This window comes from Centruroides sculpturatus, unplaced genomic scaffold, assembly GCF_000671375.1.
Source record: "Centruroides sculpturatus isolate CEXI.00-Female unplaced genomic scaffold, Cexi_2.0 scaffold283, whole genome shotgun sequence".
Classification (NCBI taxonomy): Eukaryota; Metazoa; Arthropoda; class Arachnida; order Scorpiones; family Buthidae; genus Centruroides; species Centruroides sculpturatus.
This window is the reverse complement of record NW_019384473.1, coordinates 529536-555631: the sequence shown is the minus strand read 5'-3', so window position 1 is coordinate 555631 and position 26096 is coordinate 529536. Positions and strand designations below refer to the sequence as shown.

The window sequence follows — 26096 nt, the reverse complement described above, 5'->3', positions numbered from 1 at the left end:
AATATGTTTATTAAAAAAATTCAATATTTGTTTTATATTGTATTTATATTATATAATAAAATCGCAATACAGAACAAAAAAGTACAGAACTGCGGCTCCCATGCATTTTGCAAAACTACATTTCGGCTCCCACTGAACTTTTGCTTGCCCACCCCTGGTATAGGTAGTGAGTGCTACAGCAAACAAAATGAGTAAAAATCAGTCATCTTTTTCTGTAAGCTTACAACTACTGAGTACAAGTACAGTGCTTATGATAGAGAACTAGTTGCTACTAAGAATAGAGGAAGGTCTTTTATTTCTAGGAAATTTAGATGTCAAATATTTGATTCTGTTACAACTTAGCACACTCAACCATCTAAGCAACTTCCAAAATGATATGTGAACATTTTGCTGGAATTTAGATAAATTGGATGTAACTGTTTGGGTGTAAACTTGCATTCCATGCCATCATGGAAAAATACATCTGCATACTACTCAAGACTAGATACTTTTCTTAGCTTAGCATCCACTTTAAAGCGTATGATGTGATATAATGTGGTGGTCATGTAGATATACTGGAACCATTTCTGTATCACAAGGCTTTCATTATATCTTCATATACATTGATAGGTACTTTAGATGGCTGTTGGATTTCAGTAAAATTAATTTTTTGTAACTAAGGTGGTTCTGTGAGCTAGGAAAGGAAGGTGCAAAGTTTGTCTTTGGAATCAGCCATTATGTTGTTTGTGCTTGGATGTGTTTTTTAAGTATTGTTAATATCCTTCAGTATGTACCATCTGTAACTAGACAATCAATTTTATTAAACTGTATTATATTGGTCAATTATAAAGTGGTCCAGAAATCTTTATGTCCATGGAAATGGGTAAAACCAATAGCAAAGGCATTTTGTACTAGTTGATTGTTATTTTGGCACTCTCCTTGCATTGACCACAGATCAGGGACAATAATTTGAATCAGAACTTTTCTGTTCACTATTGTCACTACTGGATATTAACCAGATAGACACAAATTAATATCATTCAGCAGCAAATTATATGGTGGAATGTTTTCACTGCTTGCTTAAGGCAGCAATTCATTATAGTATGGGAGACAGATGAGTGGACATCCTATTGACTGTAATGCTAGGCTTTTGAACAGTATTCAAAGAAGACTTAAGAGCTTTATGGGAGAGACAATTTCTGGCAAAATCTTAAGTTTATCTAGCAAATTTTTTTCCTGCAATAGACACATGGAGCTGACAACCTTTACAGTCAAATAAGAGAGACAATGAAGTGTGTTCATTCAATTCAAGCAAGACAGATGAATAAATCTTGCTTTGCTCACAAAGACCTGATGTGTAATCACCTGATGTGAGAGAGAGAGAACTCTAATGTCATGTATGCATTTTTATTGTACATTGAATATGTTCATGAATATTGTATATTCATTCATGTTGGATATACAGTAGAAACTTGATAATTCATCATGTCCAGAATTGAAGGGGCAACAAATTATAGAAAATCTAGGAATAATAATTGAAATACTTTTGTAGTTTTAATTAATTTAATATATAACTTATAACCTATTTTTTACAAAAAGCCAAGAATATAACTTAAAAAATACCTTACATATTTTAAATTTTGCCAGAATGTTATAAAAAATTGTTCTTTTGTTTTTGTTTGTGTGTACATATTACATTTTAAAAAACTGTATTATTTGTTTAACTATTTTTTTGCTTGAACAACACCTTAAATACTTTTATCAGCAAGACTACTTTGATTTATTTAAACAAATGTTTTAGACAGCTTTTCATAAGTCTGCATCAGGTTTAAAAGGTTTGAACTTTAAGTTCTAACTGATGTTCAAACATTTTTTTAAACTTAAAGTTTGCATCATCTTGCTGAACCTGATGCAGACTTATGAAAAGAAGTTGCCTTGCTGAAAATCAAATAAATCAAAGCCTTGCTGAAAAATATATTTAAGATGTTCAAGCTAAATTTGTTTGTTTATAGAGAGGTGTTTTTTATGAACTATTTTTTTTTTCCCCTTCATGATTGTGAAGTTGCACACACACCTCATTGTGATTAAGTTCTGAATTTCTGCCTCATTTTGCTGTTTAATGCATTTTAATAACATTTCCTCAACTTCTTTGCATCAAGAATTAGATATGTCATATTTATCACTATTATCTTTATCTGCTTCTTTATTGTTTACATCCTTGTTTGTTACTTGTTCTATTATTTCCCTATCGTTCAAAATTTCATATACCAAATCTGAGCTATCCACATTAAGCAAGTCATTTACATCACCCTATTCTAATTGATGGATGATGTTTCTCTAATGTGTAAGTGTCGTTACACATTTGAGAAACAACATCCAGCAATTGTTTGTTTTCATCACTGTTACTTCTGCTAAGTACATCTGATAGCCAAATTTTGCTCCAACTTGGAGACATTGTTTCATTTGGAACGTTATTTCATGCTTCAACGATGTTGAAAACTGCATGTTTAATAGTGTATTGTTTTCAAAATTTATCAAAATTCTACCCATATCAAAAGAAATAAAATATTGAACAAAAATTTTCAGTCACTCACTGATCCATCAGCTGAATCAGAGAGGTATTGGAAGGAAGAAAAATGCATTTTATATCTTTATTAATGGATAAGCTAGGGCATTGTCCAAAATTAAAAGTGCTTTTTCTGGTAAGTTTTTAGATTTAAGATACAATTTCATCTGAATTACAAATACATTATGAAACCAGGCTGTAAAAATTTGTTAATCCATTTATTTTTGAGTGTAATAATCAACAAACAATAATTTTTTATTAAAATTTTTTTAGAGCTCTTTGTTTCTTAGCTTTCCCAATCACTGTTAACAGAAGTTTGTGATTTCTGTCTAAAATCATCTAAAAATAACACCTTTTCAAGGTGATGAATTATAGAACATGATGAATTATTGAGTGATGACTTATCAAGTTTCTACTGTACTTATTATTTATATGCTGCAACAAATGCCTTAATTATTAAAGAGACTATATTAAAAAAGTATATCAAAATATTTTCATTATATATTGTTGGTTTATTTTATTAAAATTTTACTATTAATTTATGGATATTATAAATTTATTTTAATCTTCATATATGAAGGAAAAAATTATTTGACAAAGATTAATCAAACAGTAAAATAATACGAAGCCAAATCAAATATTTATTTTTTCTCTTTTCTGCCAATTAGATAAAGTATTGAATAATACAGTAGATGTTTGTTAATTAGCAGCTGACAATCCAGAATATCTGGTAATCTGGTACCCTCCTGACAAGTATCCAATAATCCAGAATTGTATAATAATAATCTGGCTTGCTAATATTCTGCAAATTGGAATTTGTTTGGACACATGGTGCACTAAAGACTCTGAGCTAAATATATTACATATCTGGAAAATAAATATTATATGCACATTAATCATTATGAATGTTGATTTCATGCAATAACGTTCTTGCATGAAATCGACATGTTCATTAATCAAATTATATCGCATGAAATCAAATGTGTTCATTAATGTTTCTGCAGGTTTTTCAATCAATCTTAACACAGTGTAGTAATACACTGTAGCATCTTCAGAGCTGATTAAATAGCATATGTAAAAAATTGAAAACATACAGCAGTATTCACTGGTGTAAAAATGTACAGCAATGTCTACACTGTTCAATTTAATATAACTTTTCAAATTTTGTGATAATACAAAAACATCAGGTAATCAGACATTATTGATAATCTAGAACCACTCTGATCTCATAGGTGCTGGATTAATGAACCTTTGTTGTAATTGAATGTTGTACAGAATACAAATTTAATAGTCATTTAGTACTTGGCATCTGTATTTTACATGTTTATGATTAATTTTCCATTCAAGATTCAGTTCTAATGTCTATTTGTAAATTTTTAATTCTAATCAATTGTGTAATAAAGATAAGTAAATCATTTGGAAAATCTTTTTAATTTAATTATCAGTTTTAATATTGAAGATCACAGATATAGTATTCACATTATATATATAAAATTCTTTCTTAGATAATTCATATTTTACAATTCTTTCTCACATAACTTAGTTCAATATATAGTACAGGATTTTTAGATCTAAAAACAGAACTGGTGGATTTTGAAAATATTATGTATTGAAGGAAAACAGACCAACATGTGGTTTTCAGTAATTGTCAGCAAAATTTAAAGTTTTTCTACATTACAAAACCAGAAAATGCTTCTGTCATTATAAATAGAACTTTTGAATGAAGCTTTTCTTAACTGATGGATGGGGTGAGATGAACCTGTTCAGTTTCCATCCTGTTCTTGACATAATCCCTTTTAGCTTTTTCTTGTGCATTATGTGAAGAACCTGGTTTATCAAATACCTGTTATAGATATTGAAACATTAAAAGGTTGCCTAACAAAGGCATTCAGAACTGTCACTAAAGTCATGTTATGTAACATATAGAGAGAGATTGAGTATTTTAATCTTGTGAGAGTAATGCAGGGTGCACATATTTAGATTGCTTAAAGATGAGAAGTCTTGTTCACTAATTAGAGAAAATCTTGTAGCTGTATCTATTTTCCTAATAAATGAGTTTCTGTAATCTGTTAGTTCTTTTCCAGCACCCTGTCCTATCCTATACAGAAACTTCTTTTGATTATGGTAATAAATATGTTTTATAAGAATGATTTTTGTGATAAATTTTAATTTCTGTATAGTGTATATACTTAACTGCTGTGCAATGAGAATTTCATAAGTACATAGATGTAAATAGGGTTTTTGTATATAATGTATATAGATTTTATATTATTTTGACAAGATCAAAGCAAACNTGTAATATGAAATCATGTGTACAGTAAACCCTGCTTATTGTAATCATGGATAATGCTATTAAAATTATATAGGTTATAATAAATTATAACTTTGCTTATTATAATCAAAATTCAGTTATTCTTTTCATTAATGCCATGTAATTAAATATTTTTATGCTTTCTTTTCATATTATCAACATCATCTGGTGGCTGATAGCATAAAACATTACCAGGTTATTGTTATTAATCTTAACCAGTGCTTTAAGTTAATTGTTTTAATTGCTATTTGTTCATAATACAACAGTTTAAATTGATGGAATTATGCCAACTGTTGTAAATGCTGGTAACAGACAAACAATACTGGATGAATTACATATTAATTAGAAATAATTATAATTAATAAATCTTCAAGTTATACATTATATAATTGTTTTAATATGTCCTTTTAATGTTAACCACTGAAACCAGAATTTTCTCTAATTATATATTATTTAATTATTTTGCTTTAAGTTATCAATCAGTTATTGTTATCGGCTTACTTGTTAGACAAGTCCCAAAATGATTACAGTAAGTGGTATCTATTGTACCTTGGATTGATCAGAAAGTCAATTTATATAACATTTCTTATTGAATTATTCAGTGATAATGTATATAGATTTTATATTATTTTGACAAGATCAAAGCAAACTTTTTAAAACTTATATTATTGAAAATACATCATCAATGACAAAATATATTATATTGTTTCTAATATAAGCATTTTAAGAATAATATGAATCTTTGGAAAATTTATATTAAGTTATTGAGGATTACTAGTTCTTAACAACAATTTTTTTAAATATTTTTCAACTATTGTATATAAACTGAGTTAAGAAGATTTTAGCATTTTAGCATTTAGCATTTCAGGTAAAACATTTGGAATATTGATTCATATACTGTATTTGTTAAATGGAGGGGTAGATATCAATTGTCCTTTGGGACTCACCTGTTTATTTGTAAAAATAAATAAATAAATGAACATATGTTTGCTCAACTGATTGAACATGTTATTTTACTCCATCCTCATTTGGCTTTATTAATTTCTAGATAAAAACTCTCAAGTCAAATGTTTTGCTCTAGGCCTGCAGACAACATAGAAATATTGATTTTAAAATCCAATATTTGAATAATTTTTAATTAAATCCCTTTGTCAAGATTAATGGTTTGGTGCTTAATTGGTTACATGTAGTGAGAAAAATAAATTTATATCTATTGAATTGAAACTAATTAATTCTGAAACATAAGTAATGCTTTTTTGTTGTTAAAAACATACTTAAATTCAATAAGAATTTTATAGTTTTTGATTATTCTCTCATTGTTAGTTCCTTAACCTTATCACATTATTAAATGTTATATCATTTAATGATTCAGAGATAATATTTTATGCAATATTTTTTAAACTTTACTTTTATGATAATTTTATATAAAATTATACAATTTTATTTTTTATATGTTAAATCTGTAGTAATTTATGATAATTGAGGAAAAGCATTAGCAAAGTTCATAGAAAAATTGAGTATGAAAAATTATATTATGAAATATAACATGCATTACATTAATACAAAGTGATTTTATAATTTTTAAATTTGTAACAAACTAATGAAAAGCTTATCCAAAAGCTTATACATACAAGGATAGCCTCTTTTGTGGCAGCAAGTGCAAAGTTCACCAGTCCACATCTGTCAGATACAAGGATCACCTCTTCTCTGCCTAACAAGAAGCCAGAAAGAAAGTGCAAGGATCACTTCTTTCTTTCTGGCTTTACCTCAGTTCTATCTTGATATGACAAAGTTGCACAATGTCTTAGTATATATCTTATGTTGTTTGTAAAAACTACAAAATAATTCTCACAATAATGTAAGGAAGTATAAATGCATATTAGTAAAAGAAACAAAATCCAAATAAGTCATGTTTTATGTATTACTATTCTTTATATACTGTTAAACTTCAAAAATCCTTATGAAAGTCTGTGTTTGTTTATATACTATTCAATTTTAAAAAAATCTTAATGAATATATTGAGATTATATCACTATGGTGCCAAGTTTTGTGGACTTTTTGATGTAAACTAGTTATTTATAACTACAGTTTACATCAAAAAGTACACAAAACTTGACACCATAGTCCATAAAATTGATAAATAACTACAATTTATCAATTTGCATACTTAATTTTAAAGGGCTCAACAGCACTTTATTTTATAAAATAATATTGAGTTTGTAAAATTAAACTGCTCAGATTTCTTTTTTACAAAAGAGTGTGCCATTTAAATTAGACAAAAAGAAATGAATAAGATAGGCAAATTAAGTATTAATTATTTTCATAAAATTATTACTACCAGTACATAACAGTCTGTAATATGAAATCATGTGTACAGTAAACCCTGCTTATTGTAATCATGGATAATGCTATTAAAATTATATAGGTTATAATAAATTATAACTTTGCTTATTATAATCAAAATTCAGTTATTCTTTTCATTAATGCCATGTAATTAAATATTTTTATGCTTTCTTTTCATATTATCAACATCATCTGGTGGCTGATAGCATAAAACATTACCAGGTTATTGTTATTAATCTTAACCAGTGCTTTAAGTTAATTGTTTTAATTGCTATTTGTTCATAATACAACAGTTTAAATTGATGGAATTATGCCAACTGTTGTAAATGCTGGTAACAGACAAACAATACTGGATGAATTACATATTAATTAGAAATAATTATAATTAATAAATCTTCAAGTTATACATTATATAATTGTTTTAATATGTCCTTTTAATGTTAACCACTGAAACCAGAATTTTCTCTAATTATATATTATTTAATTATTTTGCTTTAAGTTATCAATCAGTTATTGTTATCGGCTTACTTGTTAGACAAGTCCCAAAATGATTACAGTAAGTGGTATCTATTGTACCTTGGATTGATCAGAAAGTCAATTTATATAACATTTCTTATTGAATTATTCAGTGTTGAAAAATTCAAGATAAATTTTAATGCTGTATTATATTAAATATTTTATAGTTTAGCATTTTAATTATTTCACATTTTCACAATTTATTTCAGTTTATAAAATCATAATTAAATAATTTTTCTATAGAGCTTTCTTCTTTTAGATCAAGACATTGAAAACTTTATAAAACTATAATATTCTTATAACCAGATACTTTTAAAAATATTTTGATATATTTAGAAAGCTACTTACTATTTATTAAAAATTATCATGCTAAAGTTATTAAATGATTTAAACTCTTGCAAACTAAGATCTAGTTTCTGGTCAACATGACCAATTTTTAACTCTGGAGGATATCCCTTGAATACAGGTGGGATGGCTGGCCACTTTATACTTAAACTCTTTTTATAAATGATACATTATTTTTGCATTGTCCTAATTATCCAAATTACAGGTGAAAAATGTTCATATATGTAAAAGTATAGTACAAGTATACTAATTAATGGAACTACTTGTCAACAACACTAAAACTGTGATTACACTCTGGCATGCCCATCAGTGGCTAAGCAGTCTTCGTATCCTGAACATTGGAAATTTGGTCGTGGGTTTGCGCCTCACTCAGACAGGCTGGCCATGTGGAGTTTTCCAGGTTTACTTCACGTCTGTAATGCCTAATTAGGGGCCAGTTTCCCTTAAAAAGATCTCCCAGAAGACATCACACCTAGGCAGATCGACCAAGTGTTGCATTGCCATAACTTAAACAAACAAACAAACAACAACAACACTCTGGCACCATATTCTAATGCTTTTTACAGTTTGGGATTATTTCACATATTGATTTGATAGAAGCTGAATAGAATTTAAAAATTGAATAAAATAAAGAATAGAATTAAATCTGCATTTCATTCTGTATAAATTTTCACTATTCTTTATGGTTGCTGATATTTCATTTAACTCATCACAGTTACTCAGACTTTTTATAGCAATCGCCAATTCATTTGCCAAACACATTTTTTATTCACCAAAATAGAAAGTTATTTGCCAGGTTACTTTTGTTGCTTACCATGACTTATTGTATCAACCTGAAATGAAAGGATGATTGACAATATAAAAAAATGCAGAATTTTTATAACTGAGTTTTTAAAGCTGTTTTCGTTTATTAACAGTAAAATTGTATTGGTCCAAGACTGATTCATGTTCTTTGATACTCTTTTTCACCAAGTGACTTAATTTTTTCTGGTATTCTCTCTGGCTATTCTCCACTCCAATTGCCAGATGAATATAATTTTTGCAAATCACAAATTTTGTGACAGGCAGCGTGACACCTGCTCGTTTGGAACTATTAAGAAGTCCTTCTTTTAATGCTAATTAAATGTTTTTGAAACTAGTAATTTGTCGTCTTCAGATTGAAAACTTTTTTGCACAACCATAGAACATCATTTGAAATCTAGAGTTCCAGAGTTTTTGGAATAACAGCAGAAAAAGGAATGCAAAATTTGAAATGAGTTCAAATTTTTATTAGTTTGTGCATTTGTGCATGTAAGCATAATGCCTGCAGAGATGTTTCATTGATAGTTTACTATTTTCTGTTGTCGTGTGTCAAAATTGCCCATATCCAGAGGTCTAAGTTGTTCTCTTCCAATTTCTGGTTTACAAGATTGTTTAGTGGTTGCTATTATAAGAGCTTCTGTGGTGTGGAGGGGACATTTCTCAACTGAGGGTGAACTATTTGAACCTTTTCTCACATATGCACCACCAGAGATGGAGAGTCAGAGTAAGGAGTCAAATCTTTTTATGGGAGTTGGAGTCTATTTTAAAAAATATCAACTCGGGAGTTGTATTTTTTCTGCCAACTCTCCATCCCTGGCACACATTTATTTTGTAATATAAGTTATGCCAGTGCTAAGTCACTCTTTCTCTTGGTCAGTACCTCCTTATGCTTTTTCATTCTATCAGAAAATATGTGAAAGGTGTCACCAGTGTCTATGTGGTAAAACATTGACTTCTTAACAGAGTAGTGTGAAGTAAATGAAATACAAAGCATAAAGTTGAACTAAGTTTGCTTGCTGTTGCTGATGATGTAATTTTTGAATTATTCCAACTCCTTGACATTACCTGTGTTTTTTCCCAAACTCCTCTCAAACTTATCATTTTACAATATAGTAAGAATTCTCATTAATAATCTGTACAAATATAATAATGTATAAATTCTGTGTTTAACTAAATTGTTAAAACGATTTAGTTATTAGAATTATATATTTATATAATTCTAATAACTAAATCGTTTTAACAATTTAGTTATCAGATTTAAGGAATTAAAATTAGAATAATCTCTAAAATTTTCAGAATTTTATTAGTTCTATTTTCAACAGCTTTAATATTAATAATATACAATGTAAAAATCTTTATATATTTGATTTTATAGTTTTAGAAGATGTAATTTGGAAAACATTTAACAGTCTCAATATTAAATTGTTTTATGATTGTTTTAATTAGAATCATTTTCAAAATTTGTCAAAATCTTTTCTTACATCATTTATTTTAATTATTTGCTAATAACAAATGATAAATTTTTGTTTTGAAATGTATATTTATAATTATTATTGAAAATATATTTTAAAAAAATAATGAAATCTAAATTTTTTATCTTCTAGAAATTTTTGAACTCTAAAATACTTATTTATGATAAAAATTTTAATTATAATAAATTTATGTAAAATAATAACAATTTAAAGAGAAAAAATTCTAAAACTTTATTTTTTATGTATTCATAAATATTTAATTAAGTTTTTATTTGGTTTATAGCAAAAGGTTGTGATCATTTTGATATATTACCAGAAGGTTGGATAGAAGTGACTCATCATAGCGGAATGCCTGTTTATTTACATAAATCAAGTCGTGTTTGTACCATGTCTAAACCGTATTTCTTAGGTCCTGGAAGTGCTAGAGTAAGTATAAATAAATAAATTCTATCTTTTATATTAAGTGATATATTTATCCTTGTTTTCTAAGCAACTCATTAGACAAATCTATAGAAATGTTAAATTATTTTATTAGACATACTTTTGAAACATTTCAGATGTATAAATGAATTTAAATGTTAATATGATTAATCAGTTTTGTTCCTTTTAATGTTAACCACTGAAACCAGAATTTTCTCTAATTATATATTATTTAATTATTTTGCTTTAAGTTATCAATCAGTTATTGTTATCGGCTTACTTGTTAGACAAGTCCCAAAATGATTACAGTAAGTGGTATCTATTGTACCTTGGATTGATCAGAAAGTCAATTTATATAACATTTCTTATTGAATTATTCAGTGTTGAAAAATTCAAGATAAATTTTAATGCTGTATTATATTAAATATTTTATAGTTTAGCATTTTAATTATTTCACATTTTCACAATTTATTTNTTAAAAAGTTTGCTTTGATCTTGTCAAAATAATATAAAATCTATATACATTATATACAAAAACCCTATTTACATCTATGTACTTATGAAATTCTCATTGCACAGCAGTTAAGTATATACACTATACAGAAATTAAAATTTATCACAAAAATCATTCTTATAAAACATATTTATTACCATAATCAAAAGAAGTTTCTGTATAGGATAGGACAGGGTGCTGGAAAAGAACTAACAGATTACAGAAACTCATTTATTAGGAAAATAGATACAGCTACAAGATTTTCTCTAATTAGTGAACAAGACTTCTCATCTTTTAAGCAATCTAAATATGTGTACCCTGCATTAGGCCAAGATTCCACTAATGTAAAAAATGGGTATAAAACCCTTTGCTGTAAAAGCTTTTAATCACATGACCATGATATTTTACTCCTGAGCAGGTGGTAAAACCAGCGTAAAAGTGAGTTGAGCAGTATTCGAGTTTCGACACAAATATGGCCGTAAAACGGTACCATCCACCAGTCAGAAGTCATTGAAATCTAGGCCATTGTGACACTGTGCAAAAATGGCAGAAACAAGCTTTTGTATATGTTCTCTTGTGGTTACTCTAGAATAGATCTGGAAAGATTTATCAAAAATGTCCAAAAGTATTAATGTATCTACGACAAGAGGTATTCCAATTATAATAATGGATGCCTAAAACATGCGATATGGACGGCCAAAGGAAAATCCTTCAATTTACAGGAATATATAATAGAAAAGCTAAGCTTATAAGTGCTGTATATTATCTTAATAATACGATAATAAAAGTTAATATATGAAAGTAAAGATATTATTTTTACTACATTTGTAAATATAGTACATAAAAAATTGGTAGAATATAATCATTGTCTTTATATTGATATATCACGTATACAAGTGTAACTTTGATAGTACCGTCACCGTAAAAACTTCGCTAGCCTGACTTCCACCGCAATCCAGATGCAAATGTAAATAGGTCACGTGATAAAAAGTTTTTACAGCAAAGGTTTTTATGCTAGTGGAGTCTCGGCCTTATTCTCACAAGATTAAAATACTCAATCTGTCTCTAGTTGTAACTTTAAAGAAATAGTAAGTCTATTTATAAATTATTCCAACAGATAGAAATATATGATATATCATCATAAGCTGGAACCTTCTTTATAGTAATCAACACAACAGCTTCCTTACACTTTCCAGCAACAATCTTTAATAAATAACAAATGTTTTGGCCTCATTTAGGTGCCTACTTTTAAGTTTTACAATATTTCATATTGACTGGTTTACTGAGTATGCCAAACTGGAGCATTCTAATGTTTATATTGACAGTTTTCAGAATATTCAGAATCCAGAATATTCTAAATTAATTAGTACATATTATAATTATTAAATTTAATAAGAGATGGTTCCTAATGTTTATCTCTAGTAACAAATTACTTAATAGTTAGTTAATCATTAATAATAGCACTTAATTAACTCAATTAATTACAGTAATTGTTTGGTTCATTTTTTGAAAATTATAACTTTACAAAATTTTTTATGTATAATTCTACATATATGTTTGTTTATTTTTGTTTGCAAAGTTATAATTTTCATAAAATGTCAATGTAAATGTTAGAATGTAAAAAAAATGTCAATGTAAAAAAATGTAAAAAATGTCCATGTAAATGTTAGAATGTTCCAGTTTGGAATGTTTGGTAAACCATTTGATTTGGAATAGTCTAAAGTCTGAAGCAGACTCCTAAATGTGACTAAAAGCATTTGTTATTTATTAAAGATTGTTGCTGGAAAATGTAAAGAAGGAATTATTGATTACAGACAGAAATAAACTTTATTTAAAAATATTTATTGAAGACTTTTCTAAATAAACAAATAATTAAATATGCTAATGTTGTTATTTTATTAAATGCAACATGTAATTAAATATTTAATTTATATAAATATATTTATAAATCTTTTATAAAAATATTCTTTTTTCAGAAACATGAAATTCCTATATCAGCAATTCCTTGCCTTTATTATAGAAAAAATATTGAAAGGGAAAATGAATCAAATTCTCTCAAAAATGAAGAAGTGGAAAATGAAAAAGGTAAATTTTATAAAAGATTTATTATTTTTGTTCACAATTCTTACCATTTTCTTATTAGTATTTAATATTAAATAATGTACAGAAAAACATTATTCAATTAATTTTTAGCATATATTAGAATTAGAAATATATGAAAGATAAAGCATTATTAAAGGAAAGATGATAGATATGTTCATGATGTAAATATGGGCAGTAGTTAACTACTACCCAACTTTATCAAGATATAAGGATTACTTTGAATGACAAAGATAAAGTTATTGAAGAATTGTATATAACTAATACTAGTACTTAGTAAAAAAAACGATAATTTTATTAACTGAAAAATGAAAGTATTTTATCCGGGGTTTATTTGTTCATTTTTATTTATTGATGGTCATTTCTAGTCTTTATGTAAATAAGGCTTTATTGTAAAATTAATTAAAAATAAATAATTAATAAAAACACTTTACAAAGATTACAAAAAATTAAATAAATTGAATTTTTGAGGATTTTTTAAAATCAACATGTTGCTTATTTTATTTAATAAACATAAAAATATGTAATAACTATATAGAACATTTTATTTAATGCTTTATGTATTTAGTGATTATCTTTTAATTAACAATTACCTAGCACTTTAACACTTTTTCCAGTAATTATTTCTTAAAAAGCGAACATTTTTGGCCTCTTCATTGACCCTTTATAGATCTAAGAGCAAAAAAAGAATATGAACAGAGAGGCTGAAAATGTTTGTTTTTTTAAGAAATATTTGCTGGAAGAATTATTAAAATGCTAGGTAATTATTTATCTGATTTATAGCATTTGTGAATATTTTTAAATTTATTTCTGTTGCTTATAATTGATTTTGAATTATATTCATATCTGTATTAGAATGCTAACTTTTCAAGAAAGATATAGTTAACAATGTTATTTTATTTTTGATGATAGATTTTTGATTAAGAATTGTTTGATTTCCTGATAAAGAATTTTTCATATTATGTTGTGTTAATCTACAACATATATCCAGTAAATCTTTGCTAAATTGAAGTTTAGGGGATCAACAAGTGAAAAAATGTCAACATGTTAAACAGTTTTGAGTTAATGAGATTAATTCCATTCTCATTGTGCATCCTACATATTTTGCCACTTGGATTGAATCTTCATAAAAGATATGTAAATGCATATCTGAATAATGGCAATATTTTAGTTTTCAATGATTTTATTGATCAGATACTGCAATGAAAGCATTGATTAATAAATTATTTAAATTATTATTATTATTATTAATTAAGATTAGAGATGGTGCATAATATCTACCTCTAGTAGCAAATTACTTAGTATTAATTATTAAAAATAATGGATTTAGAGCCAGAGTATTTAAGGATATTGTTTGTCTATGTATTTATATATAACTTATANGAAAGATAAAGCATTATTAAAGGAAAGATGATAGATATGTTCATGATGTAAATATGGGCAGTAGTTAACTACTACCCAACTTTATCAAGATATAAGGATTACTTTGAATGACAAAGATAAAGTTATTGAAGAATTGTATATAACTAATACTAGTACTTAGTAAAAAAAACGATAATTTTATTAACTGAAAAATGAAAGTATTTTATCCGGGGTTTATTTGTTCATTTTTATTTATTGATGGTCATTTCTAGTCTTTATGTAAATAAGGCTTTATTGTAAAATTAATTAAAAATAAATAATTAATAAAAACACTTTACAAAGATTACAAAAAATTAAATAAATTGAATTTTTGAGGATTTTTTAAAATCAACATGTTGCTTATTTTATTTAATAAACATAAAAATATGTAATAACTATATAGAACATTTTATTTAATGCTTTATGTATTTAGTGATTATCTTTTAATTAACAATTACCTAGCACTTTAACACTTTTTCCAGTAATTATTTCTTAAAAAGCGAACATTTTTGGCCTCTTCATTGACCCTTTATAGATCTAAGAGCAAAAAAAGAATATGAACAGAGAGGCTGAAAATGTTTGTTTTTTTAAGAAATATTTGCTGGAAGAATTATTAAAATGCTAGGTAATTATTTATCTGATTTATAGCATTTGTGAATATTTTTAAATTTATTTCTGTTGCTTATAATTGATTTTGAATTATATTCATATCTGTATTAGAATGCTAACTTTTCAAGAAAGATATAGTTAACAATGTTATTTTATTTTTGATGATAGATTTTTGATTAAGAATTGTTTGATTTCCTGATAAAGAATTTTTTTCATATTATGTTGTGTTAATCTACAACATATATCCAGTAAATCTTTGCTAAATTGAAGTTTAGGGGATCAACAAGTGAAAAAATGTCAACATGTTAAACAGTTTTGAGTTAATGAGATTAATTCCATTCTCATTGTGCATCCTACATATTTTGCCACTTGGATTGAATCTTCATAAAAGATATGTAAATGCATATCTGAATAATGGCAATATTTTAGTTTTCAATGATTTTATTGATCAGATACTGCAATGAAAGCATTGATTAATAAATTATTTAAATTATTATTATTATTATTAATTAAGATTAGAGATGGTGCATAATATCTACCTCTAGTAGCAAATTACTTAGTATTAATTATTAAAAATAATGGATTTAGAGCCAGAGTATTTAAGGATATTGTTTGTCTATGTATTTATATATAACTTATATTGGGCTTAGGGTTGTTTAATATACTTAAGAATGACAGATATCAGATAAATTATAATGAGTTTACTATATTTATTTAGATTAAATTTTTTAATAATAACTAATTTTTTTGCAAATATTATGTAAGAATAATGATCTCACACTATGTAAATAATCAAAATTTTATAGATATAAAATTTGATTATTGTAGATTTTTTTTCAACTTACTGTAAAATAATTTTATGCAGCCTAATTTGAATTAAATTTAGATAATAATGAAATTATTAATTTCTATCTGAATATATTAAGGAACTATATTTATTTAGATGTTTCAAGCATTCCTGCTGCTAAAGTTGAAACAGTTCAAGATAATAAAAAAGAAAGATCACTTGGTAAGAGAATATTTTTGCTATCTTGGTATTTTTGAAACCGTGCCAGTAAATGTTTAGTAATTCAGATTTGTACACGTTTTGGAATGCCCGAAATGTGTACAAATCCAATGAACACATATCAACTAAATAAAATTTAATGATGAGATTTGCCAAGTGTCTGAATGAAGACAATAAATGATTTGTGTTCAAATTACTGAATATTTTTGCTATATTGTTAAAGTTTTACATTTAAACATATTACAATATATTTTTTGAATATCATAAACTTTATTGGAAAAATGAATGATTATTCTAATTTTGCTGTATGAATTGATTTATTTAATAAAAATGAATTTTTATTAATTAATTTTTGTATTATAGTTTGTATTTGCTTTAATAAAATAATAATGTTCTTAAATAATTTTTTCTTAGTTAAATAAATTTATTATCTTAAGATACAAACTAAAAAAAAGGAATATTCTAATAAAAATGTAATTATTATTACAGTATTATTAATTATTTTACTTTTTTGTGGTATATATGTTGTTAAGGGCATTTGCAGAAAAATTTTCTGGGGACAAAACTTGGAGACAAATAATTACATCAATAAATTTTTAGTTTTTTTTGCATTATCTTTACAAGTAGATTATAGAATACAGTATTGCATCAATATGAAAATACAGGGATGGAAGGCTACATATTTCATTTTTACAGTTATCATTTGTGAAATATTTCATTCGATCCTAGGGGAGGGCAAGTATTCTGTTTGCTCTCCTTCATGGACACCCATATGCATTATGCATTCTGAAGAACCAAGTGCAAGAAAAGGAGAATTTCCCATATGTTCTGTGACCTCTAAAAATAATTAAAATGTTTATCATTAATTTATCTAATTTATTTATTCTTCATAAAAAGCCATTAATAAGTGCTTTTAAAACAGTTATGGATACATTCTTCAAAAAAAACCTATTTATATTTAAGGTTTCTTGAAGTATACAGGATTAGCCAAAAGTCCGTAAAAACTTCAAAAATTTATAAAAATAATGAAAAGGCATCATATTGAAGTGTGGTTTGCACTATAAGTATTCTCAAGATGGAAAATTTTTTAGTTTGAAAAGTTGCCGATAGATGGAACTGAAGGTATTCTTAAGACAATAAAATTCAATTTGTTTATTGTAACAGCAATTCTGACAGCATGCTCTCCCCCACAAGTTATGATACAAGTGACAATAACTGTGATTGCAAAGTGCAGCATGTCCAGATGGATGAAACTCTTTTCATGCCAAATGTCATCTTTCAATTCCAACAATATGGAAGGGCCTAATCAATACATTCTAGACTTTAAATATCCCCATAATTAGAAATAAACTGCTGTCTTGGATTTTGCAATGCCTAGTGATAAGTCTGTCTTCATCAAAATTTCAATCAAAAATATTTCTTACTAGAAAAGTGATACGAGATGATGCACCATCCCGTATAAATGTGACTGTAGGCAGTACCTTCCTTTCACACAAAAAGGACATGTCTTCACACAATAATGCCAAATAATGCTGCACATGTACTGTGGTAGTCTTAAAAGCTAATTTTGGACAAAACACGTCAGAGAAAAAAAATGCCCCACAATGAGAAATTAGTGAAGATACACCAAACTCACTCATGGTGAATGAACTGACTCCATTGTGTAAACATGTGGACTAGCAGTCACCCATATGCACTGATATAATGTTCAGATTTCACATAACTTATCAGATTTTGTGAAAATACAAAAATGTATGGTAATCTGGCATTATTGATAATCCAACAATGCTCTGGTCTTGTAGGTACAGTAATACCCCGAACTTACGTGATAGGTGGGACCGAGCAATAACCCTGTAAGTCGAATTTACGTAAGTTGGGGTATAATTTCGCAATTTGTGTAAAACCCAAATCGGATGCATGTAAGCTAATAAATGTTCTTGTTAATCTTGTCTTTTGATTCATTTACGGTTATAAGAAATCACCACATATTGTCTCTCAAGTCTCTGTAGATATAACAAACACAGAAAAAAATAATACAAAATAAATTGTAGCATGTGTCGATTCCGCACGACATGTCCGAACATGTAAGCTGAACAATGGTTTGGGGGAGTGAGTAATCAAGAGTTGCGTGGCACTCAAACAAAAGACGAGTTGACGAGATTTGAAAATCGCGTAAATCCGGGTTCGTGTAAGTCGGGGTAGCGTAAGTCGAGGTATTACTGTACTAAATTAATGAACTTCTACAGTAATTATAAATATATTTTAATGATATTTTAAAATAGTGAAATATTTAATTTATATTCAGTATTACAAATCTCTTTTAATAATTAAAATTATTATATNTGTATGGCAATCATGAATCCTTCCGTCTCCCCAAAGAGGCATCCCCGATCTAACCAGCTGTTTGATGCAGTTTTGTCAACAAAATCCTGGGCCAGGTCATAAGGATGCCTGCCATGGAGTGTCTTTTGAGCCCACGATTGCTTGATGGTGTCTATGCTTTTTATATGTTGTGTCATGTCTGTATGATGTGAGTGTAAGTTTAATGATGAGTTATTCGAGTCTGCTAGAGTTACTGCTTTATGTAATTGTGATGTTTCTCGTTTCTTGTAAAAAAAAACTCTTGCAGTGACTGTGTTTGTAGTGAAGGTTTATAATGTCAATCAGGCCACGTCCGCCATCTTTACATGGAAGGGTTAATCTTTCTATGGTAGATTTAGGATGATGTTGTTTATGCTTAGTAAGTGTTGTTCTTGTTTTCCTTTGGAGTTGCTCAAGATCTGTGTGAGTCCAATGTATAACTCCAAAAGAGTATGTGACTACTGGGATGACATATGTGTTTGTTGCTTTAACTGTGTTCTGAGGATAGCATTTAATCTACTTTGGTATTCTTTAATTAATCTTTGCTTTATTTGTGTATGTTCTGTTAGTTTGCCTTTTGGAATCCTAAATACTTGTAGAATTCACCCTCTTCCATGGATTCAATAACGTCTCCATTTCCAAGTGCAAAACCTTCTTTCTTCAGGATTCCTTTTTCTATGTGAAGTGTTTTGCATTTGTCTAAGACAAACTCCATTTGTATGTCATTAGTGTATGAATGTGTGATTTGTAGGAGTTGATGAAGTTGTTTTTCTGTGGATGCATAAGTTTTATGTNAAAAAGGAATATTCTAATAAAAATGTAATTATTATTACAGTATTATTAATTATTTTACTTTTTTGTGGTATATATGTTGTTAAGGGCATTTGCAGAAAAATTTTCTGGGGACAAAACTTGGAGACAAATAATTACATCAATAAATTTTTAGTTTTTTTTGCATTATCTTTACAAGTAGATTATAGAATACAGTATTGCATCAATATGAAAATACAGGGATGGAAGGCTACATATCTCATTTTTACAGTTATCATTTGTGAAATATTTCATTCGATCCTAGGGGAGGGCAAGTATTCTGTTTGCTCTCCTTCATGGACACCCATATGCATTATGCATTCTGAAGAACCAAGTGCAAGAAAAGGAGAATTTCCCATATGTTCTGTGACCTCTAAAAATAATTAAAATGTTTATCATTAATTTATCTAATTTATTTATTCTTCATAAAAAGCCATTAATAAGTGCTTTTAAAACAGTTATGGATACATTCTTCAAAAAAAACCTATTTATATTTAAGGTTTCTTGAAGTATACAGGATTAGCCAAAAGTCCGTAAAAACTTCAAAAATTTATAAAAATAATGAAAAGGCATCATATTGAAGTGTGGTTTGCACTATAAGTATTCTCAAGATGGAAAATTTTTTAGTTTGAAAAGTTGCCGATAGATGGAACTGAAGGTATTCTTAAGACAATAAAATTCAATTTGTTTATTGTAACAGCAATTCTGACAGCATGCTCTCCCCCACAAGTTATGATACAAGTGACAATAACTGTGATTGCAAAGTGCAGCATGTCCAGATGGATGAAACTCTTTTCATGCCAAATGTCATCTTTCAATTCCAACAATATGGAAGGGCCTAATCAATACATTCTAGACTTTAAATATCCCCATAATTAGAAATAAACTGCTGTCTTGGATTTTGCAATGCCTAGTGATAAGTCTGTCTTCATCAAAATTTCAATCAAAAATATTTCTTACTAGAAAAGTGATACGAGATGATGCACCATCCCGTATAAATGTGACTGTAGGCAGTACCTTCCTTTCACACAAAAAGGACATGTCTTCACACAATAATGCCAAATAATGCTGCACATGTACTGTGGTAGTCTTAAAAGCTAATTTTGGACAAAACACGTCAGAGAAAAAAAATGCCCCACAATGAGAAATTAGTGAAGATACACCAAACTCACTCATGGTGAATGAACTGACTCCATTGTGTAAACATGTGGACTAGCAGTCACCCATATGCACTGATATAATGTTCAGATTTCACATAACTTATCAGATTTTGTGAAAATACAAAAATGTATGGTAATCTGGCATTATTGATAATCCAACAATGCTCTGGTCTTGTAGGTACAGTAATACCCCGAACTTACGTGATAGGTGGGACCGAGCAATAACCCTGTAAGTCGAATTTACGTAAGTTGGGGTATAATTTCGCAATTTGTGTAAAACCCAAATCGGATGCATGTAAGCTAATAAATGTTCTTGTTAATCTTGTCTTTTGATTCATTTACGGTTATAAGAAATCACCACATATTGTCTCTCAAGTCTCTGTAGATATAACAAACACAGAAAAAAATAATACAAAATAAATTGTAGCATGTGTCGATTCCGCACGACATGTCCGAACATGTAAGCTGAACAATGGTTTGGGGGAGTGAGTAATCAAGAGTTGCGTGGCACTCAAACAAAAGACGAGTTGACGAGATTTGAAAATCGCGTAAATCCGGGTTCGTGTAAGTCGGGGTAGCGTAAGTCGAGGTATTACTGTACTAAATTAATGAACTTCTACAGTAATTATAAATATATTTTAATGATATTTTAAAATAGTGAAATATTTAATTTATATTCAGTATTACAAATCTCTTTTAATAATTAAAATTATTATATAGATTAATTATAGTTTATATATCATCTACAGGTCTATTGAATTAATTCAAACTTATACATTCTTGTATAATTCATATAATTTTTTTGAACTGCTTGTGGTTTTTGAGCTATATTATGATTATCTTGATACAGAGAAAATTATAAATTGCTAATTATATTGACATTTATACTAATTATACAAGGTATGAAATTATGATAGCATACACTGCAATAATAATGAGGTAACAATAAACTCAATCTTTTGGTGTTAATAACTTTAAAACTAACTAATACAGATAATATTAATGAATAAATAAACACTATTTTAATTTTTGTGTATATTAAATTAAATTTTAATTAAGTTTTAAATTATAAACTTTTTCTTTCAGATTATTTGAGTGTACGTAAATATTGTGAAAATCTATTTGAATTTCAAACAATTACAGTAAGGAGATTCAAGTAAGTTACTTATTTAATTTTTACATGAATTATTAAACTTTTAAATTACATATGTTTGTTTAATTAGAACATAATGTTCATATTTTGAATATAATAAGAAAATTTAAATAAGGAATATTAATTATATGTTTAACTGATAAAAAAGAGTAATCTCTGCATCTTAACTTTAAGCATTAAAATTTTTGTTTTTACTACATATTTGTAGACTAAATAGTTTTTACCCTAAGGATATACTTTAGTGGGGACATAAGGTTTAGTTTCTCCCCAGTTGTGGAAGTGTTCAAATATATTATTGGGTGGTTTGCCATTTGTGAAGTTTTGTGCTATTTTTGTCAATTTTTTTAAATTAACATGATTTTAAATATGTTATCTCTTGTGTATAGTGAGAAATGCTTATTTGCTTTATATCTATGTAAATAAAAATGTAAATGTTCGTTTGTTCAAAATCTTAATCTCCAAAAGTTTTTAACCAATTGCTTTGAAATTTTGACACAACATTGTATTTGAATAAGCGCATGTTTTTATACTATATACATGTCGAAATTCCCCCCGTGGGGGAGAGGGACTAAATTAAGGCTTACTACAAAGAACTTGGCTTCTATTATACTATTTTAGATGCAGTTTTTTGTGTTTTTGATTGCATTTTAATAGAGTACGTCAAGAGAATGTACACTAAGAAGGAATTTTTCGAAATTCTCCCGCGGGGAGTGTTATACAGGGTGCTTCACAATGTTTTGATGATTTCAAAGTTGAATAACTCGTGTTAAAACCAAGATACAGTGATGGTGGCATCCTCTATTAGTAGTGTGGACTGTCAACTTTCATCTCATATAGGTTACTCCGTAGTATCATGACATACTGGTCAAAGCAACATTATGCATTCGTGGTAGAGTGCTATTTTCGCATCTGCAAATCTGTCATGCATGTGCAATGTGAGTTTTGTAAACATTTTAAGATTCAGCCGCGATATCCAATTCCTGTTCATGGAACAATATTGAATTGGGTAAAAATCTTCCGTGAAACTGCCAGTGCATCGAATTGAAAGTCAACCAGCCATAGGAAGATCGTATAAACTCCTGAGAACATTGAACATGTGCATAGCAGAATGGCTACCTCATTCACCTGATTTAACCCCACCAGACTTTTACCTACGGGGTTATTTGAAGGTGAGAGTGTACTCCAACTGGCCAAGAAGCTTGGAACAATTAAGAGATTGAATTTGAGATGAAATTTCCAGAATTCCTCCAGCAGTTATGAAAAATGTGTTCAAAAACTGAGTGAAACACCTCAAGTCTTATGTAGCCGCAAATGGTCATCATTTGTCTGATGTAGTATTTCATAAATAAAATTGAATAAATTTAAAATTTTCAACTTTTTTTTAACGATTAGTTTGTGAGTTATTCAACTTTGAAAATGTCAAAACATTGTGAAACACCCTGTACATTTATAATAGATACATTTTGAGCCACAGCAATGTGTGGTCGGGTACAGCTAGTATGAAATAAATTATTTATTAGTAACTCCTAGAAGTAGCAAACTATTTCATGTATCTACTATATGTCAAGAATTTATTTACAATTTTATTGACTTTAGAGAGTATCAGGTGTTGTGTTCAACTGTAGGTCTTTGTTTCTTAGTGAGCCAGATATTCTGTTGTGTGGTGATTCTCTGTGCTTTTACGTTTTATCGTTATTATATTATATATTTAATATTAATTCCAACATGAGTTGTTGAATATATGAAAATGATGAAGCTATTGAAAAAATTATATATGAAAGTGATATGGATGAGGAAATTGGCGATGTAAATATACTTTTCTTATTCCTTTTTTGTTTAATTGTTTGAGATAAAAATGTTTCCTAGTTCAGATGATTATGATGATGACATATCTGGTGCCATTACAGTGTGATTCTATTTTACATTTTAAAATTTATTTTCTTAAGAAATTTGATGTGGAAAGTATTATTTATTAAACTGAAAAATTATTCCTGTTATATGTGTTTGATTTTATTCTATGCTATGGTAACTGAAGAAGATCGTTAAGAAACAATCGAAAACGTTATTATATTATTAATTTTTATTAGCTGGATTATTAAAGGTGTGTTTTATTACTAATATATTTATCCAGTTCGTTCGTTATATAAGTATTCCTGTTATATCCAGATAATGAAATTGTCAAAGTTTGGAAGATTTACAATCATTTCTCTAGATTTATCAGTTTTGATTTAAAATAATTGGTTGTTTTATCAACTCTTACTGATTCTGAAATATTCAACTGTTAACAAAAACAAATACAATTCATATTGTAACTTAAAAGGAATTTAATACAGATCAAATCTTGTGTATATTAATGGCATGATTGCACCACAGACCGATTAGTTTATATATATGATGTATATTTATTTTGCTTATTTATGATTATTAATAAAATATTTTTATACTTAAATCTTTAAATTAACAAAAATAATATTTTGATATATTGATAGAAGATAATATAATTAAAATGATAAGAACTTTTTATGGGAAATTAATTGCACTAAACAGATAATTATTTTGATTTATTGTTTATTGAAATATTAATACATTAATTTTTGAGCATTTTATATTATTACATAAGTTATTAAATTATTTGTTTAGGACATGGGCTGGAAGACGAAAGCATCAAAAGTTAATGAAGCAATTACAACGCCCAACACTGGTAAGAAATTATTTTAAATATGTTAGATGTTTTAAGTATTGTATTGGTAACTTATTAATTTGTGAAGTGCAAAAGCTTCTAAAGTTTTGGTATATATGGAACATGTTATTTTAGAGAAGATTTGTAAAGTTCATTGTTCAAGAAAAATTTTATTTTCCAGATGAACCCTCATATAACTTATTTTTGTTTAAATGGCTGTAGTTATCTGAAATCATCATCATCATTTATAATTTTTTAGAAGTTGAGAATCATAATTTTTTCAATAAGTTTTTATATTACTATTTTTAATAAATATAATTTTAACTTTTAGTGCTTGCTTTTGGATTTATCTCTGTTTTAATTTTCTTACAATTAATGATTATTTAATATATAATGTATCTGTTACTGTGAATGATCGATATCTGGCGAATGTCAGCATTCACACAGTCGTTTCGTGTATGTACGAAATATTTGCTAAATATCATTATTTCTCACTTACACCGGCAAATGTCGACATTCAGCATGCACTGACGGTGAATGTTGAATAAAAATATTTTTATTACGTTAAGACAAAAATGCAACATTTTAATATGTGAAAATAGGAGAAAGCTTAAGTAACAGCACATGTAAATAAACTGTTGAACCTCAAATGAACAGTACATTCTTAATCATTAAAGAAAACAATACAATAATAAACTTACACATAAATTATGTGATTAACGTTATATAATGTTATTTATTTCAACAACTTAACTTGTTATGGCACTTTGAATTGCACAAGAGTCTTTTTCTTTTACAACTATACTTATTCGTGGAACACTTCTTTTTGCAATGACAGCGTGTATAGCCTTGCCCTCCACTTTTCGAATTAGTTGCAGCTGCTTCTCTCAGCGATACTTCTTGAAAAGAAATCTCATCTATGGAAAATAACTTTTCTTTACAAATTACGAACTGATTATGTTGTTACGTGATTACGAACTGATCTGTTAATGGTGTCTTTTATTCAGATATCGCCAACGTCTTACCGACGACCCTTCTCATCCTCCGCCACTCGACCTGACAAACCGATCCCCACCTCACGGGATCAAAAGGACAAAAACGCCATCCAGTGACAAAGTGGGAAGTTTCCACCAAACCGTGGCCGGAAAAAGAGATACAACCGTGTCCTACCTCCGGCTATCCACAAAGTATTTGGCGACAGACTGTCGCCTCTCTGTCGACATCGGCTTCTCGGGTGTCGTTTCGACCTCCACCAAAGCTTATCTGTGCTTGTCGACATACACTGGCGATTGTTCAAATGTATAATAATATAACCAAATATTCGGACTTTCACCGACATATTTTGTATGTGTCGACATTCACCGGAGAATATCGACATTCTCTAATTTCGATCTTTCACGGTAACATATATATTAATAATAATAATAATCACATAGAAAAAGGAGTCCTGAAGAAAGAATATTTTGCACTTGGAAATGGAGACATTATTGAATCCATGGAAGAGGGCGAGTTATACAAGTATTTAGGATTCCAATAGGCCAAACTAACAGAACATACACAAATAAAGCAA

The 26096-nt window shown here is 27.9% G+C and overlaps 1 protein-coding gene across 1 annotated transcript in view; it reads left to right on the top strand.

The window, feature by feature from the left end:
- The window catches only part of LOC111621249 (microprocessor complex subunit DGCR8-like), an 87406-nt gene that overhangs the window by 36849 nt on the left and 24461 nt on the right, over positions 1–26096 (top strand). The window contains exons 3-7 of the mRNA XM_023363330.1: positions 10617–10759; positions 13223–13331; positions 16300–16365; positions 21780–21849; positions 24487–24593. Coding sequence (XP_023219098.1) covers positions 10617–10759; positions 13223–13331; positions 16300–16365; positions 21780–21849; positions 24487–24593 — 495 coding nt within the window. The remainder of the gene's footprint in view (positions 1–10616; positions 10760–13222; positions 13332–16299; positions 16366–21779; positions 21850–24486; positions 24594–26096) is intronic.